Raw genomic sequence first — 17,948 nt, forward strand, 5'->3', positions numbered from 1 at the left:
AATCGCCCCTGCCTTCCAATGAGTCAGATCAGGCTATGCAAAAGTTTCAGTGGTAGATCTGAGCTCTTGTTCCTTCTGGCAATGCAAACTTCTTGGTTTCTTACCCTAGTGTTCCTCCTAAAGTTTTCTGCACATAGAATTTGGCTGGGTTGAACCCAGTATCTCAATGGGTAGTGTAAGTTTTGCTTCTCAGCTAAGCCTTTTAAGAAGAAAAACAAGAGGTCAGTTTCCCTCCTAGGACATGCCAAGATTTGTGCTATCCAGCATGGTGGATTAGGTCACTAGTCATTAAATGTCTAATCAAAAGGAATCCCTATTGAGTTCACTGGCACTATGTCTCAGGTACATCTGCGTCGGATTGCAGCCTAAGCATTGGTGTCACTATCTTAATAAAAACTGTCTCAAAGAATTTGATATGATATTCACTTTTAATGTTCATGGTAGTGTGATAATTCACCAAAAATGAAAAGTGTGGAATCTTTCAAAGTTCCCCATATATACAGCCTTGGCAGGGTCAGTATGGTTTTAAGGATGGAGTATAGCAAGAGTAGACCGGGGTCTCAAACTTGCGGCCTGCGGGCCAATTGTTGGGCCGGGTGGGGCACGGGGAAGGGGCCCTGCGGCCTTCAAAGTGCCAGCGGCTCCCGGGCTGGCCGCGGGATGAGTGGCCCACACCACCACGGTGGTGGAATACTTGATGCGGCCCAGCCTCACCCATACTCTACTTCCAGCAGCCCCCAGGTAAGTTGAGTTTGAGACCCCTGGAGTAGACATTCAGAGATACATGTGTTAATGTATAGTCAACATGAAGCAATCAACACTGTAAACTGGACTTGTTCCATTCCAGCTGCAATCACCTTGCTTGTTCAATTTAAAGAGAGGTTTCGTCTTCCACAGTGAGGCTTTTGGCAGTGGGGGGAATGAATTCTTCCACATATGTAGCTGGAAAAATACCCCTTTTCTCATTTATGGAGCCATACCACCATCCGTCCTCTTCCTTACGGTGAATTACAATCACATCACCTAGAGGGCAATATACACTATGTTACACCAGCTTCCTTGACCAGGCACACCAGCACCTTAACAGCCTAGCTCTGAGTTTAACACAGACCTCTGACCAAGAAGAGAAATCTCTGCCTGGATAGGCCTCCAAAAGAACCCCTCCCCTGCTGGAGACTAAAGCAGAGCAACTGCTTCTGAGTGCATCTTGGGCTCTTGTATGTAGTTCAGTGTCTGCTTAGCACCAAAGCAGATGAGCCAGCCCTGGAGCCAGGCTGGGGGTAACTAGCTTAATTCAGTATACAGCAGCGAGCGGTGGTGTTTCACTCACCCTCCCATAATCCCTAAACCTGCTTCATAGCTGAACAAGCAAGCTCTTGCTTAATACAGACGTTCACTGCTGGTTCGGCCCTTGGAGATGCACTACTGTCATGCACAAGGCTGGCTTCTCGCAGCCTTTTCCCCACCAATATCAGTTCACTGTCTCTAGCAGTAGATTTTAGAAACCCTCTGCATAGTTTCTTTTAGTTAATGCCCGGTTCGTTCAAAGGAAACAAAATGGATTCCAACTTAGCTGTACTTAAGAGAAGACCTGCAGAAATGAACGAAGCTGATGTTATGGCTAGCTTTAAGCCACTGATTTCAGTAGTCAACCAAGTATGACTAAATTTGGATCCAACCAGTGAAGAATCAGCTATAAAGGATTTGCATGCAGCTATAGGCCATAACTTGTGATTGCATCAATATCACTTCTCCAATTTACAGCTTTATTTTTTTCTGATTCCAAACAGCTGGTTTTTAAACACTATTCCTTTGAGAATCACACAAATTAATTTTTTGAAATGTTTTTTCCAAATCCACAGTTATTTGTGTACAAAACCTTATGTAAATTAGAAGCTTCTAGGAACTTAATTCACAAGTCTGTCCTGCCTTAGGACTGGAGATAAGTTTTATTTTTTACATTCTTAAAGTACTTCTCAGGTAAATGGGCAGAACATAAGAATTCTGAAACAAACATTTTTAGCTTAATGGGGCAGACATGTTTAGCGGCCGTGAGGTTGGCCCAACTGAAATACTTAAAACATTGACCCTGCTTTACCCAACCTGGTGTTGGTTGGATCTGTTAGGCTACAATCCCACTAATTCCCAGCCAAGCATGACCCTTATCCCTGGATTACACCCTCTGCTTGAGGAAGTCAGTTCAGCTGAGAGCAGAACACATCACCTGACCTTAATGATGTAGGTTCCATTGCATTCAATGGGCCCTATGCCCTAGAAAACATGGTGGAAAAAGCTTAGCTCTTTTGGTTACACATTTTAAAACTTCTTTTAATTGTGATGAGATCCTAGGGAGACTGGGTTTTAACCCCTCCCTCTATTTCAAGCCAGTACTTCTGTCAAGACATGTTAAGGGAGGGGAACAGTTACCTTTCCTCAAATGAAGCTCATCTTCCCTTTCTGTGTGGTAATCATACAAAGCTCTGCAGGCTCCATACTCTGAATCCCCATTGGCTGCAGACAAAGAAGCTGCTGACTTTGGATGGTTCACTATTGCTGTAAAGTACAAAAAAAGTGACACTGTTTACATCAGGCAGTAAGAACCGTGGTGTGATGCTTATAATGAAGAGCCACTAAGCATCCTGGCTGGGGCACTGGTGCACGTGCAGTGAAGGGAGGGTTAACGGAGGGGAGAATTAAAGAGGGACAGGGTCAGATCTGGGATGTCAGCAAGCACGCTCAGCCCTAAATTATGAGACCTCTTACCAACTCAAAACAGTTAATTAGGTACTCCATTTTCTACTGGGACCTTGTCAGAAGGTATTCTGCCCCTTCATGATTCCTCACTCACAGGTTCGTTACTCCAGTTTCTCTTCTGGTTTTTTTGAGTACTCCCCCCGCCCCCGCTTTGAATGGGGAAAATTTGTACTATGTCTGAAAGTAAAAGAACTCTTCTCCCACTTGTGTAAGGATGATAATACTATTATGTGACAGGACTACTTAGAGGTTAGCTACTGGACAACCAGGAAAGTAAAAGCTGTTTGAGTAGAGCTTGGATCTGACTTCTGTGACAAAACTGAAAGCAGATACAGTGACAGACAGGCTTGTGTAGAAAAACTCAAGGAGACACAAGATGACCAAGACGTGGAGTATTTGTGAATTGAATTGCACTGTTACCTGGCAAGTGGCTTGCGTGGCTTCCTACTTCACTGGCCACCTGGGTACTCAGTGTTCGCTTCAAGTGTTTCATTTTAACTGGGCAAGTGGTTATCACAGAATAATGCACGCAGTCCTATCCATTTTGGAGAAAAGGAAACCATTCTCAAAGACTTTTGAAAACATCAAAAGACATTCTTTACATATTATGTTGATAAATATTGGGTAATTCACCATTGCTTTCTAAGCTTTGCATTTTATCTTACAGTACTAGAATGGTATCTGCTAATAGGACACCTGGGATGATTTGTAAAGGGGAAGCTAGTTTGCAGATCCTTTTCATCAAGGGCAGCTAACAAGGAGAGTAGTTATTTGTCCACAACTGATGCAAACAATCTGAAAACTGGCACCAAAACCTCCCAGCAACTCCAGCATGCATGATTTTGTCTGTCTGTTTACTGTGCCCTTTGAGAGACTGGTTGCCCCTAAGAGCTGCAAGTCTTTCAGCAACTGGATCGATTTTAGACTGGATTTCACCTCCAAGGCCAGAGCTTCCTCCCCAGCCTCAGCAAGAATGATCGGATCATCACTCCAGGTTCATTAGACTTCAGCATCACAACCTTTAATGTTACCTTTTCTTTCCATTTCGAAATGCAGTCATTCCAGGGTTGTGTCGGGTTAGGCTTCTGTTCAACTTCTGCTAGCACGCTGGCCAGCTTGAAGTAATTGGCTTGCAGAAGGGTCACTTTCAGAGTTGTCTTTAGTAATACAAATTTTTAAAAATGCTCATGAGTAAAGCAGTATTTTGCTGCACAATGATTTCACCTGTGTATCTCAGGGGCAGGCCTGCAACATACAAGCAGGCTCCCAGTGCTGAGATGCTTGTTTTCTCTCTGTCTCTGGGCCTGAAATCCAGATTCAAATAGAACCAACAGAACTAATTTGGCAAGTTTTCAAACTTGCTCAGTGAATCTGCTACTGGCTATAGGAGACCCGGGCATATCAATTTACATTGATTTTAATTAAAATTGGATTTCAACTAAAGAAAACAAAATCAGATAGGCATCATAAAGGTAGTGCAAATATTAACTTTACCTCTTCAAGCTGTGCAGTGATATCATTCTGATTCTTTGCATCTGAGAACTGAGGAGTCTTTGTATAAGCTTTAAGCATCTGTTCCAAGGCTTAAAAAGAAAAAAATAAGACACAACCATTGCAGAAGCATTTTAAAAATACGGCTTAATCTGCACAGTGGGGTTCTCACATACAATGTTTACTAATTCTTTGTGTAGTTTTAAGTATCTCTGGATATTAACTCTAGTGAGATACTGTCCCATTTAAAGAAATCCCAGGATATTTATTTATACGAACATTCATGTACTGCATTCCAACCCTTCCTCAACCTGGTGCCTACAATCCCCACCCATCATAGGAGTTGTAGTCCAGCATTCCTGGAGAGGATCAGGTGAGGGGCAGCTGCCATACACCATGTTAAACCATCAATCTATAGACTCTGTATCATCTGGAAGCACTTATTTAAAACACTTAAGGGACGATCCTTTGCATGGATAGAGACCAAAAAGACTACAACTCTTCAGACAGCAAGGCTGGCTAGAAGATGCTGGTCTTAGTACTGCTGTCATGCAAGCTCACCTGTTTTGTCCTGCAGTGCCTTCTCTAGGTCCTTTTGCAGGCGGAGCACTTTGGCCTTGATGGAAGCTTGTCTCCTCTCCTTTTCAATCAGGCTTGTGGAGTCTTCCTCCTTGCATAGGATGGAAACAGGCATGTGATTTATTGGGAAAAGAAAACAATGCCCCACATCAGAAAAGGAGCTTTGTTAAAAGTGTGTGCCTGAGACAAGGAACACTCAAGTCCTGATGGCCCCGGCACTCCCTCCACAAATCAAGTCCTGCCCTTAGCACAAAAGGGAAAGAGCCAGTGGTGACGCTTGAAGCCCCATTGAGGTTTTCTGCAGGAATTCAAAAAGCAGGGGGAGCCTTCCAGGCAATGAGCTAGTGCGGACAGCAGAGGTGGATGCATGGGGTTTTTGCCATCCACAGGGAAGGTGGTTGGGATCGCAGGCCATAAGGTCACCTGCACATTGCCCCCAAGGCCCTGGCTTGATGGCTATTTTTCAGGGAGGGCTGCTCTGAAGTAGCGATCAGGGCTTCTCCTATAAAGTGGTCCAGCAGCAGTCCATGTTCCTACAGGGATTGTTTGCTCCCTTGATGCCTCTGAACTGGCATCAACGGGACAGCCTGATATTAGTCAGGCCAGCTTTACCCATACGCATATCCTCTGGAGGTAGGCTGCAACTCCCATCATCCTCAGGCACCCATTGACCAGCCCCAGCCCCATTCCTGATCCACTGGCCAGGCTGACTGGGGCAAGCTGGGAGCTGTGGGTCATTTTTCAGTCTAACCATGCATAAGGTTGCACCTTTAGGCTCATAAATTTATTCTGTGGCCTACATTTGCTGATTTCAGTCTCTAGACCCTAAGTCATGCAGCTAGAATAAAGCACAAACATAGTTATTTACCCGATATTGCATTATGTTAAATTACTATTATCAATATGAAACAGTTTGATATGAGGGTTAGGGTTACTACAGTTAACAATATTCAGACTTCCTTAGAGAATCACCAAGCTTTATTAGCAGAGGCTTGTTATGCAAATACAGCTTTTAGAAGATGCAGATTCACAGGGACAGAGTTTGTCTGACAATAGGAGGCTAAAGATTCATGAAAGACATTTATTCAAAATCAGTAAGACTCTCAGTACCCAATCCCAGATAGCCCAGGGATGGTAAGAAACAGGCTTGTCATCTAGGAATTCCGTATGTGCAATCAGTATTTTTTCACCAATCCTTAGTGGAGCAAATAGTGCACTGGATTTGAAATACTGGAAGCTCTTTTTTGGATCTACTCTGTGGCCAAATTATTGATTAAAATGCTTTACATTTTGAGACTACTCTTCAACTTCCATTCTTCAATATGAATTTAAACTTTATTGCAATATTTTTTCTAGCTAGTGAGAACAAAAGCAAAGAACGTGAAATAACAACAGCACTCAAATCTTGTGTAATCTCATAGCATTTGTCGATGAATACAGAAGACAACTCTCAAGGTTCTTTTATCTCAAGATTCTGTCTGTCAGCACATTCTCATAAGTCTCTGGCCTGATTTGTACGGGTTGTGAGCCAGACAGGCAATGCTCTATGCCAGGGAGGAATAACTTGTGGCCCTCCATATATTTTGGACTATAACACCCATCAGCCCTTGCCAGCATAGCATAGCCAGTGGTGAGGGATCATGGGAACCTCCTCCCGTTCAGAGGGCTACCAGTTGCACACTCCTGCCCTAGGCATATAAGTGTTCTGTGTGCGCACCTTCACAGTTAACTGTACTTGCCATGCGTACAGGTCCCTTTACATGTAACATCCGCCAGCCAACCACCAACCCACCTGGCCCAGCGACAGCAAATGTTGCACCCAAATGGGTCAGTGCACATGGTAACTGCGTACAAAGGGAATCTTGTGCATGAATGCTTCCACATGGAAGGCTTTTACCCATGGCCTGCATAGCAATCAAGTCAAAGGGACAGAACAGGACAGAGGGATGCAGGAAGCAGCAAATTTGATTCTCATTGCAAGGGTCAACCAGTCAGAGAGCATTTAATTCTGATACGAATAAATCCACTGAGGCTGTATCTATTGCATAAGCCATGGGTCCTCAAACTACGGCCTGTGGGCTGGATCCGGCCCGCCATGCCCATGGACCTGGCCCTCCATAGCTCACCACGCATGCTGGTTTGCTCGCGAGGTGCCAGCTTTCTCTCAAGGAGATCATTTTGGACTCTCTTGGAGAAAAGGATCTCCTTTTGAGCAAGCTGGCACCTTGCCAGAAGATCCTTTTCTCAGAGCGAATCCAAAATTATCTCCTTGGGAGCAAGCCGGCCCCAAGGCACTGGCTTGCTCCCAAGGAGATTGTTTTGGACTCACTGGGAGAAAAGGATCTCTGTGCACGCATGCCCCCCTCCCCTGGACTGGCCCGTGCCCCCTGCCTGCACTGCCTTGGTGGCCCACGCCCATCCCTGGCACCTTTCAACCGGCCCCTATTCAAAAAGTTTGAGGACCCCTGGCATAAGCGGATAGTTGTGGTTTACCCTTGGGCGGAAAAACGGAGCACTGCACTTTGTCCTTGCTGAGATCACCTGCCTTTCATTCAGAGTTCTGCACTGCATAGCATGGTTTCTCTCATGTACACATCTGGGTCATCTTTCAGCTCAAATAGGGCCATATACAGTTAAAATGCAGCAATTTAAAAACCTTTTAAAATGCAAAAACTTTTAAAAATGGGAAAACATTAACAGTAATTCAAAGCTTTAAAATACAGTTAAGGGCACAATCCTTCATCTGTTTAGAAAGAAGAAAGTCTTACAGCTCCCAACATTCCTGACTGAACTTCCACAAGAGGGCGCTATGTGAGAGAAGGATGGCCCAGCTTCCTCCAACTTAGCCTCTCTTGATGGTGGGACACGCAGAAAGTGTCCATGGAATGCATTAAGGTATGACACCTCCAGCAATTCCTGAAGTATGCAGGCTCTACTACCACTCATCCTGGCGGAGTCTTTCACAACATGCTTACATAATAATCTGTTAGCAAGAACTCCCGCTTGGTCTCTGGGCCAGGCATGGACATTTCTTCCACCAGTGTCTGTGCGTCCTTATCAGCATCAGCTTTGGCAACAGCAGTTTGAATCTCCGTGTGGCACTAGGGCAAGAATACACAAGATTAGATACAGGAAGAGCTCCTAGTCATGTCTGAGGGGAACTGAAAGACATGCACCTACAGCAATTAGGCTCTGTCCATAATTGGAGAGATGCCGGTTGTAACAATTCAACGTGTTGCACAGAAGATGCAGTCTTTCCTTTTCAAGTTCTAGAAAACCCTATTTAAGTGAGAGAAAGCAATTAGTATGCACTAAAAATCATTGGTAAGCTCTGGAAGGTTGGCCACATCCCCTTTGCTTTCAGCCCTACCCACCATTGGCCTTTGGCCCCCACATTGGAATTTCGGAAAGAGGGTTCATCCCCCTTGTGCTCAAATTTAGCATAAATCTGCTTCCTTGCCATGTCCAACCAATATTTCTAGAACTAGTTTCTGGGGGAGGTTCACCCCTATCCCATGAGTCATTTCATAAGGCTTTCTGGGGTTGACAAAACAACTCATCCTTAGTCCTTTCCAGTCAGTGCAATATGGGCCCCCCCCCCCCCCGTTTACACTTCAGCCACAAGCATTTCTCAGCTTACAAAGAAAAATGTCCCTCTGTTCTATGGTACGAAGACTATTGATTTGTCTTTCGAAAGCCAAATAATCAAGGATGCTTGATGCAAAGAAGTAAAGATCTCTTCACATTAATTATTTCCCACATGGACCTCAGAATGGATCATGTGTTATTGGGGATGTCCAATTCAGGGGGGCACACTGCCCCCTGGAAACCACACCCCATCTGTGCTGCTGCTGAATTTCTAGTGGCAGTAGTAGGGGCCAACATGATAGCAATTTCCCAGGAAAACAAGGTATGTGGGGAGCAGGGGCCTTCTTTCCAAGGGGACTCATATTTCTAGGGTCCTGATTCTACCTGGAGACAAGGCACATGCTCCCATGCACTTTGTCTCTTGCAAATGTGCCACAATTTTGGTGGCTGCAATGGTAGGTAACACAGTGGGAGCTGCAGAAATGGCTGACTGGGGGCAGCGGTGGGCCCTGAGTCCTGGAGGCACAGGTCATCCACCCTGATGATCAACTTAGGATTTTGGGGGGCTGGGGTATGGACAGCATCCAGGTGCACAAATGCTATTTATGGAGTGTTGGCTGATCTCAAAAGGTCACTGTGCAGTTTCTATCCTCCACTTTGAAGTGTTAAAGACCTATAAATGGAAGCAGCCCACTCATGGCACAGGAATCAAGAGGTCCCATGAATTGAAAAGGCTGGACTGAAACCATCTGAGACAGGCACATTAAGCACACAATTATCTCTCTCCCCTTGAAACCAATCAGAATGGCGTGTCTAACCCTGGGTGGATTGTTCTCTTCATTTCTTTTACGTAGGTGTTCCTTTTAACTGAAGATTGCTGAAAGGCTTGGAGTAAATTTAAGCATGTAATTAAAAATATAGTTGTTCTCAGTGGAGGTAGTGATGCGTAACAACATTTAATTACACTTCTGCCTCAAAAAAAATGATTGAGCAGGAAATTTATGGGCAATTTATTGGTACTTCTTAAAAGCACTTTTAACCAATTTACTTATTTTTATAACAATGAAAAGTTTTGTGGATATAGACCAAGGCTGTTGACCAGCTCTAAACCAGCCGTATCTACTTTTAGTTTTGCCACACAATTCAGACCAGAGCAGTACAGGAGTGCTTCCTTTCCTTCCACACAGCCTCTAGGTGGCACTGTGGAATGGCACAATAGCACAAACACACAAGTGAAAAAAGCATTTTCACTATGAAATGCTGCATTTTCTCCTCCCTAAAATAATTCCTGGAAAATGCTGCTTAAAGCCAGAAGTGAAGCTGGAGGGTTACTAGAGAACCCATGAACATCTGTGGGTAGGCATGATAAATGTCTCATGCCTTGTGTAGAAACACTCATGACCCATCAATGTTTATGCCAAATTACCTTTGTCAGTTTTTAAGGCATTGCAAGATGATTTTGTTGTTTTTATTGCAATAGATGTCCACCAGCAGAGATTAGTTCAAACCAGCATTTTATCTTTCATTACACAACCTTCACAGAGAAAGTATTGGGAAAGGACAAGGAACAATGAATGCTGCACAGCTTTCCCTAGCCTGGTACCTTCCAGCTTTGGACTACAACCATCATCAGTCCCTGTCATCCAGCATGATGGGAGTTACAGTTCAAAAATTCTGGATGACACCAGATAGGGAAGGCTCTTCTGGAGGCTAGAACGAGCTATTAAATCTAAAGAAATCATGAGAACATTAACACTGCTGTCATCCTCTGTGGAACTTTCACACCAATTCGGCTTCCTGCATGGAAGGCAAGGAAAGTAATAAATTGCCCATTATCATGTCTGCATCCACTGAATAGCTGCCTCTAATGGATGATCACTGCACAAATAAATGTGACAGTTCTCACACTGGCCCTTTTGACACAGCGAAGGATTTGGAAGTGCCCATTTGCTGTAGTTTAAACATTGGGTTGTGATAAGGCACAAAAGGACTTATCGTAGAGTTTTGTGAATTTGTGAATAAATGAAATAAATTAGAACTGAGTGTAAAGCATGCCTTGAGAACCAAAGTACAAATGAGAAGAGTGATGTGAGGATGCATTAGGTAACAAGGATGAGTGAGTAGGAGGCACACAGGATGGTTTTAGAAAGTGTGACAAAACCCATCATGTAGTGGTCCTTGAGGTGGGGAAGATGATCAACAGAGTGACAAAGGCTATCTGGAAGAGTGCTAAAGCCAACTCTGCAGAGGAAAAGTGGGGGCATAGCCATCATCCCTGGTGGGTGATCAGCTGGGCAGATCAGGGAAAGAGAATTTCTTAGCCCTCCTCCACCATTCTTATCCCTCTCCATGGAGCTTCCCAGAAGAATCCAGTGGTTGCAACAGGCCCTGAGCCTACCACTGAGACTCCTGCAAATGCAAATGCTGATGCATTGAGATGCAAATGTTGGAGAAGAGGTGGCCGTGTCCGTTCTTGAGCCACGTGGGCCTGCGTGGCTCCCTTGCAAAGAGCCAGAACCACAAAAGCCTCCACTGCCTGTTTGGCAAGGTCTGAAAGCCCAGAGAGCTCCTGACTAGGACTACAGTGCTATTTCAAGGCTGGGAGAAGGGCCTCGATGGTGTCACGAGAAGAGACTCCATTATGAAATGAGTGTGTAAGACTTCTGGCACATGTTGTGGGAAGGGTGACTTGTCCTCTGTGTCCATGCAGAATAAACAGGGGAAGTTGAGTTGGCTTCAGGAGGGGTTTTTCTACTCAAACCAGCAGTGGCACTAGTTTTACCATCTTCTAGCTGAACTCAGGGTCTGTGTCTAAGTAGGCAGAGTTGGGCACTGCCGAGGGCTCACAGGCCACCAGTGGCCTGCAGACATGAGCCCTTGAGACCTGCCCCTCCTTCCCACCATGGCAGGCTGCTTGGTCACACGCCTCCTGCCCTGGCACAGAGAACTGTATTGGTGGTGAGAAGGGGCAAAGGCAGATGCCCCACCACTGGCCCCCAGTGAATAGCATGTGCTTCCATACTAAGCCATGGCCCTTCCCTCGAATGTTCATACTTTAAACAAAATAGTGGGGTATTTTTATTATTTTGGAGCGCTTTTTCAGGCCTTGAGTTTTCATCTTGAGCACAGAGTTGTAAATCAGGAGGTACCTCATCATCCTTGAATTGAAAATCAAATAAAACATGGAGAGAAAAGCAGAATGTGGCCTGTTTATATGCTGGAGAAAGTTCTATAAGGCCACATCCTGCTGCATCATAAGAAAAGAACCCCAAAGGACTTGCCTGGTGGCAGTTTTCTAAAGTGGTTTCCCATTTTAACCTTGTTTCACGGGCAGCTAAATTCTTCTTATAATAATCTTCATCATCCTTTGCCAGTTTTGTTGCAGATTTTTCCAGGTTTCTGAGCAACTAAAATACACACATAAATTCAGGACTGGGTGTTTGTTTGTTGTTTTCTTTCCCCAGGGGAGGTAACTAACTTCACTAGAGAGTTTGTCCTCCTATAGCCGGTTAGAGAGGGCAGGTCAACCTCTGGATAGCTGACAATTGGTGCCATGGCAACAGACACAATGTTGTGTGTGGAAGAGGAAGATCACCACTGCATGCTGTACAAGGCTGAAGGACTCTCCCCACCACTCCCAAATACTTAGCAGTTTGATGCCTCTCATTTTATGAGATCAACACAGTGGTCCTTTACTGTGTTGATTTGGTCTGTGAGACCATTAAGAATTTGAAAAAATGCAATAGGTGCTATCACAAAATGGCTGTTCCATGAGGGATTGGCCATTCACAAAATGGCTGCCATGGGTGTAGTCAGTCACAAAACACTCATTTTACAGGTTCTGGACCCAGAAGCATTCTGGGAAAGGGAAATGAAGAAGGCAGGTGGCTTTATTTCCCTGTTGCCCATCCGCCCACCTTTTAAAATAAAAAATAGGGAGGGGCAGGAGGCTCTAGCAGGCACCAAGGAAGGTATCTGTGGGGGCACGGGCACCAGTACTCCTGGGTATCAGGTCAGAGGTCACGGGATTAACGCAAGGAGAACCTTTCTGGATAAGACTAAAGATCCTCCCAGTCCAGCAACCCGCTTCCCCACAGTGAGCAAACAGATGTCCCAGAGAAGCCCACAACCAGTACAGGCCTTAACCAGGCCTCACTCTCAGCAGAAGGTACACAGTGGAGCCACTGCCTCTCAGCCTGAAGGCTGGACATAGTTATCATGGTCAGGAGACATGGACAGACTTCTCCTCCGTGCTTCATTTGGTGCTCTTCTAAAGCAATCTGGGGCCCTCAGTCTGCATGCGGCCCTCAGTCCAACTTCAAGAGCTTTTCTGACAAGAGCCATCTGTGCTTAACCCAGCAGCCCACTGGCGGGGGCGGGGGGGGATAGTGGTGGGGGCAGAAGTCAGGGCTGTTCCTAAAGTTCTTGGCTTCAGAGCCACATGCCCCTAGCATCTAGCCCTGACAGGCTACATCCCAGGAGCAGTTGCCCATGACGGTTACAAAAAGGTTCCCCACCCTCACTGCAGAGGATTGTATTCACCCCAGATCTTAATGCTGCTGGCCTAGGGGTGCTGGAATTCCTGGCCTGGGGAGCCAAAGACTCTTCCACATCCTGTCCACAAGAAGGTGAGGGCCAACGTCTTTGTGCCTCTGGGCACACCTGTCCATTTGAGAAACTCTTCTGAGTGTCACGACAAGGTGGCTGCCATGGTTGGTGTGGCTACTTACCAAGGACAAGTGACTTGCCCAAAAGCCTGAGCAGAAGGCAGAGGCAGATTCTGAGCTCCAGCACACAAAGTGGCTCCAACAAAAGCCTGCTCCACAGAGGGCAAATGCATTTCCTCTCTCCCCTCCCACTCTGCCAGCCAACTCACACCTTGGGTCTCCATGCATGCACACCCAAGCAGCACATGGCTGCAGCTGCCATTGGAGGCTCTTGCTTTGGCTGAAGGTGAGCCCAACTTGATAAGAATGCCTGTGAAGGTTTCTAAAGAGATTAAAATTGGGAGGGGATGGACACCTTAGTGGCTGCCAGGAACATTTCCAAGGGCCCACTAGTGCTCACCCATGCGTCCCATGTTGCTCACTCTGGGTCAAACCTTACTCCTCTCAAGGCACACACCTATCTGAATACTTACCTTCTTTTTGGTCTTGGGGGAAGTCAAGAGTTGGGAGCTTTCTGTCTCACGGAAAAGGGCTTCATGATCTTTAGTAAGCTCCTTTAATTTCTTCTTCGCCTATCATCAAACATAGAGAAATCAACAGGAATGTGTTTTTGTGGGGGAAGCAGGCAATATTCTCATGGTGAGCTACAGGTGTGATCTCTCAGACAATTTATTAGTTGATGTCTTGATTATTTTCCCTGTCCAAGCTCATCTTTTGTTAATGAAGAAGGTCAGGATGATTTTGACAGTCACTGCACTGAGAGTGGGAAATAACTCAGTATTTCTGAATAATGAGTGAAGTGCATGCTACATAAAGTGTAGGATTTTAAAAAATATTACTGTGCATCCCAAATTATTAGTCACTCTTGAATACATGCAGTAACCCTTGTGCTTACAAATTCTACAAACATCTCAATAAGGAGTTCCACGGACATTCAGACAGAGTAAAGAAGTTACAGAAACTCAGCAAAGGCTGAGCTTGTGCAGTCAATAATTATGAAAAACCCCATTTCTATAGATTTGTATTGTTGTAATGGTATTTATTTACTAAAATATTTTTACTGCTTAATATATTAAAATCCCTAAATAGTAATTGCAGAATAACCTCAGGGACCAGCTAAGTTGGAAATGAAATGCATAGATCCCCATGCCAGCTAAATACCAGGTAAAAGCTAATACCTTTTCAGTTTACAGGACCTTAGGGAGCAGCCTTGTGCCAGAAAGCAAATGTAAATAGCCTTGTTAGCCCAATAGGAAAATGGACAGAAGTCCCAGGTAGGGCTGGGAAAGTTCCTTGCCTGGAAATCTGGAACGCCTGTGCAGGAAATGCTGACGGGTGTGTGGCAGGTGCTGCACAGGCGGTCCTGGTAAAGGCAGCTGCCCGTGCTCCAGCCTGTAGATCGGCCCTCCCCCAGCCTGCTGTGCACCACATGTTTCAGATTTCCACTCCCATCAGTTCCAACCAGCATGGTCAACAGTTGGGGATGCTGGGAGTTCTCATCTAACGCATCTGAGAGGAAGTTTCAAGAAGGCTGCTATAGACTGACACAAATGCTTCCAAGACACTCACCCAAATTTTGGATGATGTTGGCTACACAAGTGCCTGCCTTCCACAATGTATAACATCCTATTCCTTTGATATGAAGAGGTATAGAACTGCCTCTTCCTACCATATGAGGGTAAAAGCCAGATTTGTATTTAAACTCAATAGCTCTCTATATCCATTTTATTTAGTTATTTTACTTCACTTCACTTCACTTCATTTATTTTATTTTATTTTATTTTATATTATCACACACACCCCACCTCCCTTTTGGCTTTCAGTGAACCCAAAGTGGCTCATTTAATTCTTCTCTCAGTATTCTCCTCCCAACAACAGCCCTATGAAGTAGGTTGGGATGAGAGTTCATGGCAGAGTGGAGACCAGAACCCAGGTTGCCTGAGTCCCAGCCTTGCTCACTGGCTCTCCATACATACACAAATAGCATTACAGTCCAGCCAGTACCTTTTCTGCAAAATCAAGGGACATTTCTAGTTCTAGTTAAGCACTTCTGGCTTGCTTATAAATGCCATCAATGGGGCTTTGCAGAATTTACTTTCAAAAGGTCAGTGTTCCTCAATCCGGCATCCTCCAGATGTTTTGGGCTACAGTGGAGATGATGGCATGGCCATGGCTGAAGGCAATTGTAACTCAACACACCTAATGGGTACCAGATACTAGGGGAAGGCTGGAGTGGATGATGTCTGTGCAGTTTTGTGATAACAAAGAATAGCAACTTGCCTTTATCTGTTGACGCCAGTTGCTGATAACCGCTTCGGCTGCCTTCTCAACAGCATTGTCTAGCTTATGGAAGAGAAACACGACCACATTTGTAAAGCAAATAATTCCATTGTCAGGTTTTGTTCTGTAGTCACAGAAACCTCTGATCAGTACTACATGAATCATATTGTTTCTATGTAGACAGCCTACATTAACTTAGCAGTGCTGGAATTTTCAAGGAAAGGCAGGATCTAAAGATTTAAATATAAGTTTCCCAAAAATGTAGTGGGATTAAAAAAAATGCAAGACCATCAAATTCATAAGAGCCTAGTTCACTTTCAAAGCCTGATCCTCATAGATTCCTGTGACAATCATGCTCCTATGGAATCAACAGCAAGCCACCCTTGACTTCAACAGAGCAAAATTTTGTCTCTATGAACTGCCCAGAAAGTTGTTTTGAGTGTATGGGAAATATAGAAATAAATAAAATAAAATAAAATAAAATAAAATAAAATAAAGCAGTCTTTCACAGGAAAGGCACTTTTGAAATTATACTGGAATGCATTGAAGATGTGTTGTTTCATTGAAAGCTGTCATTTTTCTTTTAAACACATGTCCTTTATTCCATAACCCATAATGAAAAAATTCCAGGGCAGCACAGATTTCCTCAGACTCTTTGCCCCATAACATGTTAGGCAGTTGTGTTTCTATCAGTGCAGGTTTACCCCAAAAACACACTGGATTAAATCCAACCATGGATGCTTGCTTGAAGTCAACTAGCATGATGGGAGTTTTCCACTTTCCTCCCTCTGCAGTTCTCTGCACTGCTAAACAATCCGCTTTGGTGGGATTCCCAGCTCTCTGGGGTTGGATGTACCTCCAACCTCCTAACAAGAAGACCATCTCACTGACAAAAAATTCAAAGCAGAAGCCAGTCAACTACCTTTTTTTTTTTTTTTAGTAAGGGTCATATATCCTGAGCAGATGTGGCACAGGTGAAACACTTTCCTTTGGAAGTCCCTGACAGAGGGCCTTCTTGAATCTAAGCAATAGGCCCAGAACTGAAAGCAATTTGAAAGCATCTCATGTGATGAAAACATAAGCTGGCATGAGAGAACGAGTGATTTTCAAGTCCCCTACATTTTCTGGCAATTACTTCAAAGCATAGCTCAGCTCATTTTTGTTTTCCACCTGAGGTTTTTTTTGTGGGGAGCGGGGGTTGGCTTGCTTGAATGGGAGAAGTGTGCATTTCTGTGCATGCTTTGTCAAAGTGTGCCCTCTTTCCGCAGTAACTAAAGTATGAAAAAATATATTTTAAAAATATTGCAATCATAATTTTAAGAATCTGCAACATTACAAAAAAGGTGTTCCATCCTGCTCAAGATTATGAACAGGACACATTCACATGCTCTGTGAGCAGAAATTATATTCTTCTATATTCCCAGGCATAAGTGATGACCGAGCACAGCTCTTGAGTATCCCTCACACTGAGGATCATACCTGTGTTTTCAAGGATGTTCTGCTATCTAGGGCTGGCTGTAGCAAAGAGCATCTTTTGTTCATATGCTTTTACCTTTTCAAACTGTTCAGAGTTGGAGAGCATATGGGGCTCAAATGCAGATTTTTTTTCCCTTGAGAAAGAGGGAAAATCTTCAAGAGTCAAATTTGCTGTATGATCCAAAGTATGCACAAATGCTATCAAAATATTGCATTTAATCACCCTTCTCCAAACTCCTATCCCAGCCATGCTACCTGAGGATGATGGGAGTTCTAGTCCAACACCCAACTGAAGAATCCTGCATTAGATGATCAGAAAAGCAAGGTTATTTGAACTCACTGCTTTTTTCCTTTTCGCATGCTCGTCCAGGACACGACTGGTAGGGCTTATTGCTTCCATCTGAATGGCTCTGCCAAGTTCCCTGGACAGAGAACATAAAACATATATATCTACTGAATGAAAATTTGCCTTCTCTGAAATTGTTTGCCAGACAACCACAAAGGAAATGGTTATAAATATTCTCCATGCAATCCCAGAGCAAGCCATAAAAACTGAAATGTTTACTGTACAGGTTTTAAATCTTTCTAGCCCTCAGCAGACTTTGAAGAATGTACCGCAATGTACTGACCTGTGCAAACCTGATGCAGATTTCATCCCCTCAGAAACACAAAGCCAGGCACTACAAATATAACTGAAGAGGGAACAAAAAGAACAGCATATAATAAAAAACTTACATCTGCATTTCCTTTATTTGTGATGTCAGCATTATGTCTGCCAAGAAACTGCCCACTATAGAAGTCTTACCCTCTCTGTATTAATATTTGCAGATGTAGACCATCGTTTTACGAGAAGAATCACAGGTCTGTCCTTGTGCCATACAACCAACAGCGTGCATCTCAAAATTTGGGAAGTGGATTTGTAATGTTTGCTAATAAATACCATGAGGGAAAGGCCACAGCTGTGAGACTAATCTCTGTGCTGTTCTGGCACACAGACGAAGCTCTACTGAAGCAAAAGGGCTGCCCGATTCTTTCAGGTTCTGAAGTATCCCATAAAGAAGGGTGCCTTCAGAGCTAACCATGCTTGGAGGAGGCCTACTGAAATCCATGGGG

At 44.4% G+C, this 17,948-nt stretch overlaps 1 protein-coding gene across 1 annotated transcript in view; it reads right to left on the bottom strand.

The window, feature by feature from the left end:
* Positions 1–871: 871 nt before the first annotated feature.
* Positions 872–17,948, bottom strand: part of NOSTRIN (nitric oxide synthase trafficking) — a 17,440-nt gene continuing 363 nt past the window's right edge. The window contains exons 2-14 of the mRNA XM_044418310.1: positions 17,465–17,527; positions 17,176–17,257; positions 15,360–15,422; positions 13,553–13,651; positions 11,694–11,819; positions 8,005–8,103; positions 7,800–7,925; positions 4,807–4,915; positions 4,249–4,337; positions 3,786–3,911; positions 3,175–3,289; positions 2,428–2,553; positions 872–1,023 (exon numbers count right to left, since the gene is read on the bottom strand). Of these exons, the coding sequence (XP_044274245.1) occupies positions 872–1,023; positions 2,428–2,553; positions 3,175–3,289; positions 3,786–3,911; positions 4,249–4,337; positions 4,807–4,915; positions 7,800–7,925; positions 8,005–8,103; positions 11,694–11,819; positions 13,553–13,651; positions 15,360–15,422; positions 17,176–17,257; positions 17,465–17,527 (1,375 nt within the window). The remainder of the gene's footprint in view (positions 1,024–2,427; positions 2,554–3,174; positions 3,290–3,785; positions 3,912–4,248; positions 4,338–4,806; positions 4,916–7,799; positions 7,926–8,004; positions 8,104–11,693; positions 11,820–13,552; positions 13,652–15,359; positions 15,423–17,175; positions 17,258–17,464; positions 17,528–17,948) is intronic.

Source organism: Varanus komodoensis, unplaced genomic scaffold (assembly GCF_004798865.1).
Source record: "Varanus komodoensis strain SLA01 unplaced genomic scaffold, ASM479886v1 scaffold9, whole genome shotgun sequence".
NCBI classification, from domain to species: Eukaryota; Metazoa; Chordata; class Lepidosauria; order Squamata; family Varanidae; genus Varanus; species Varanus komodoensis.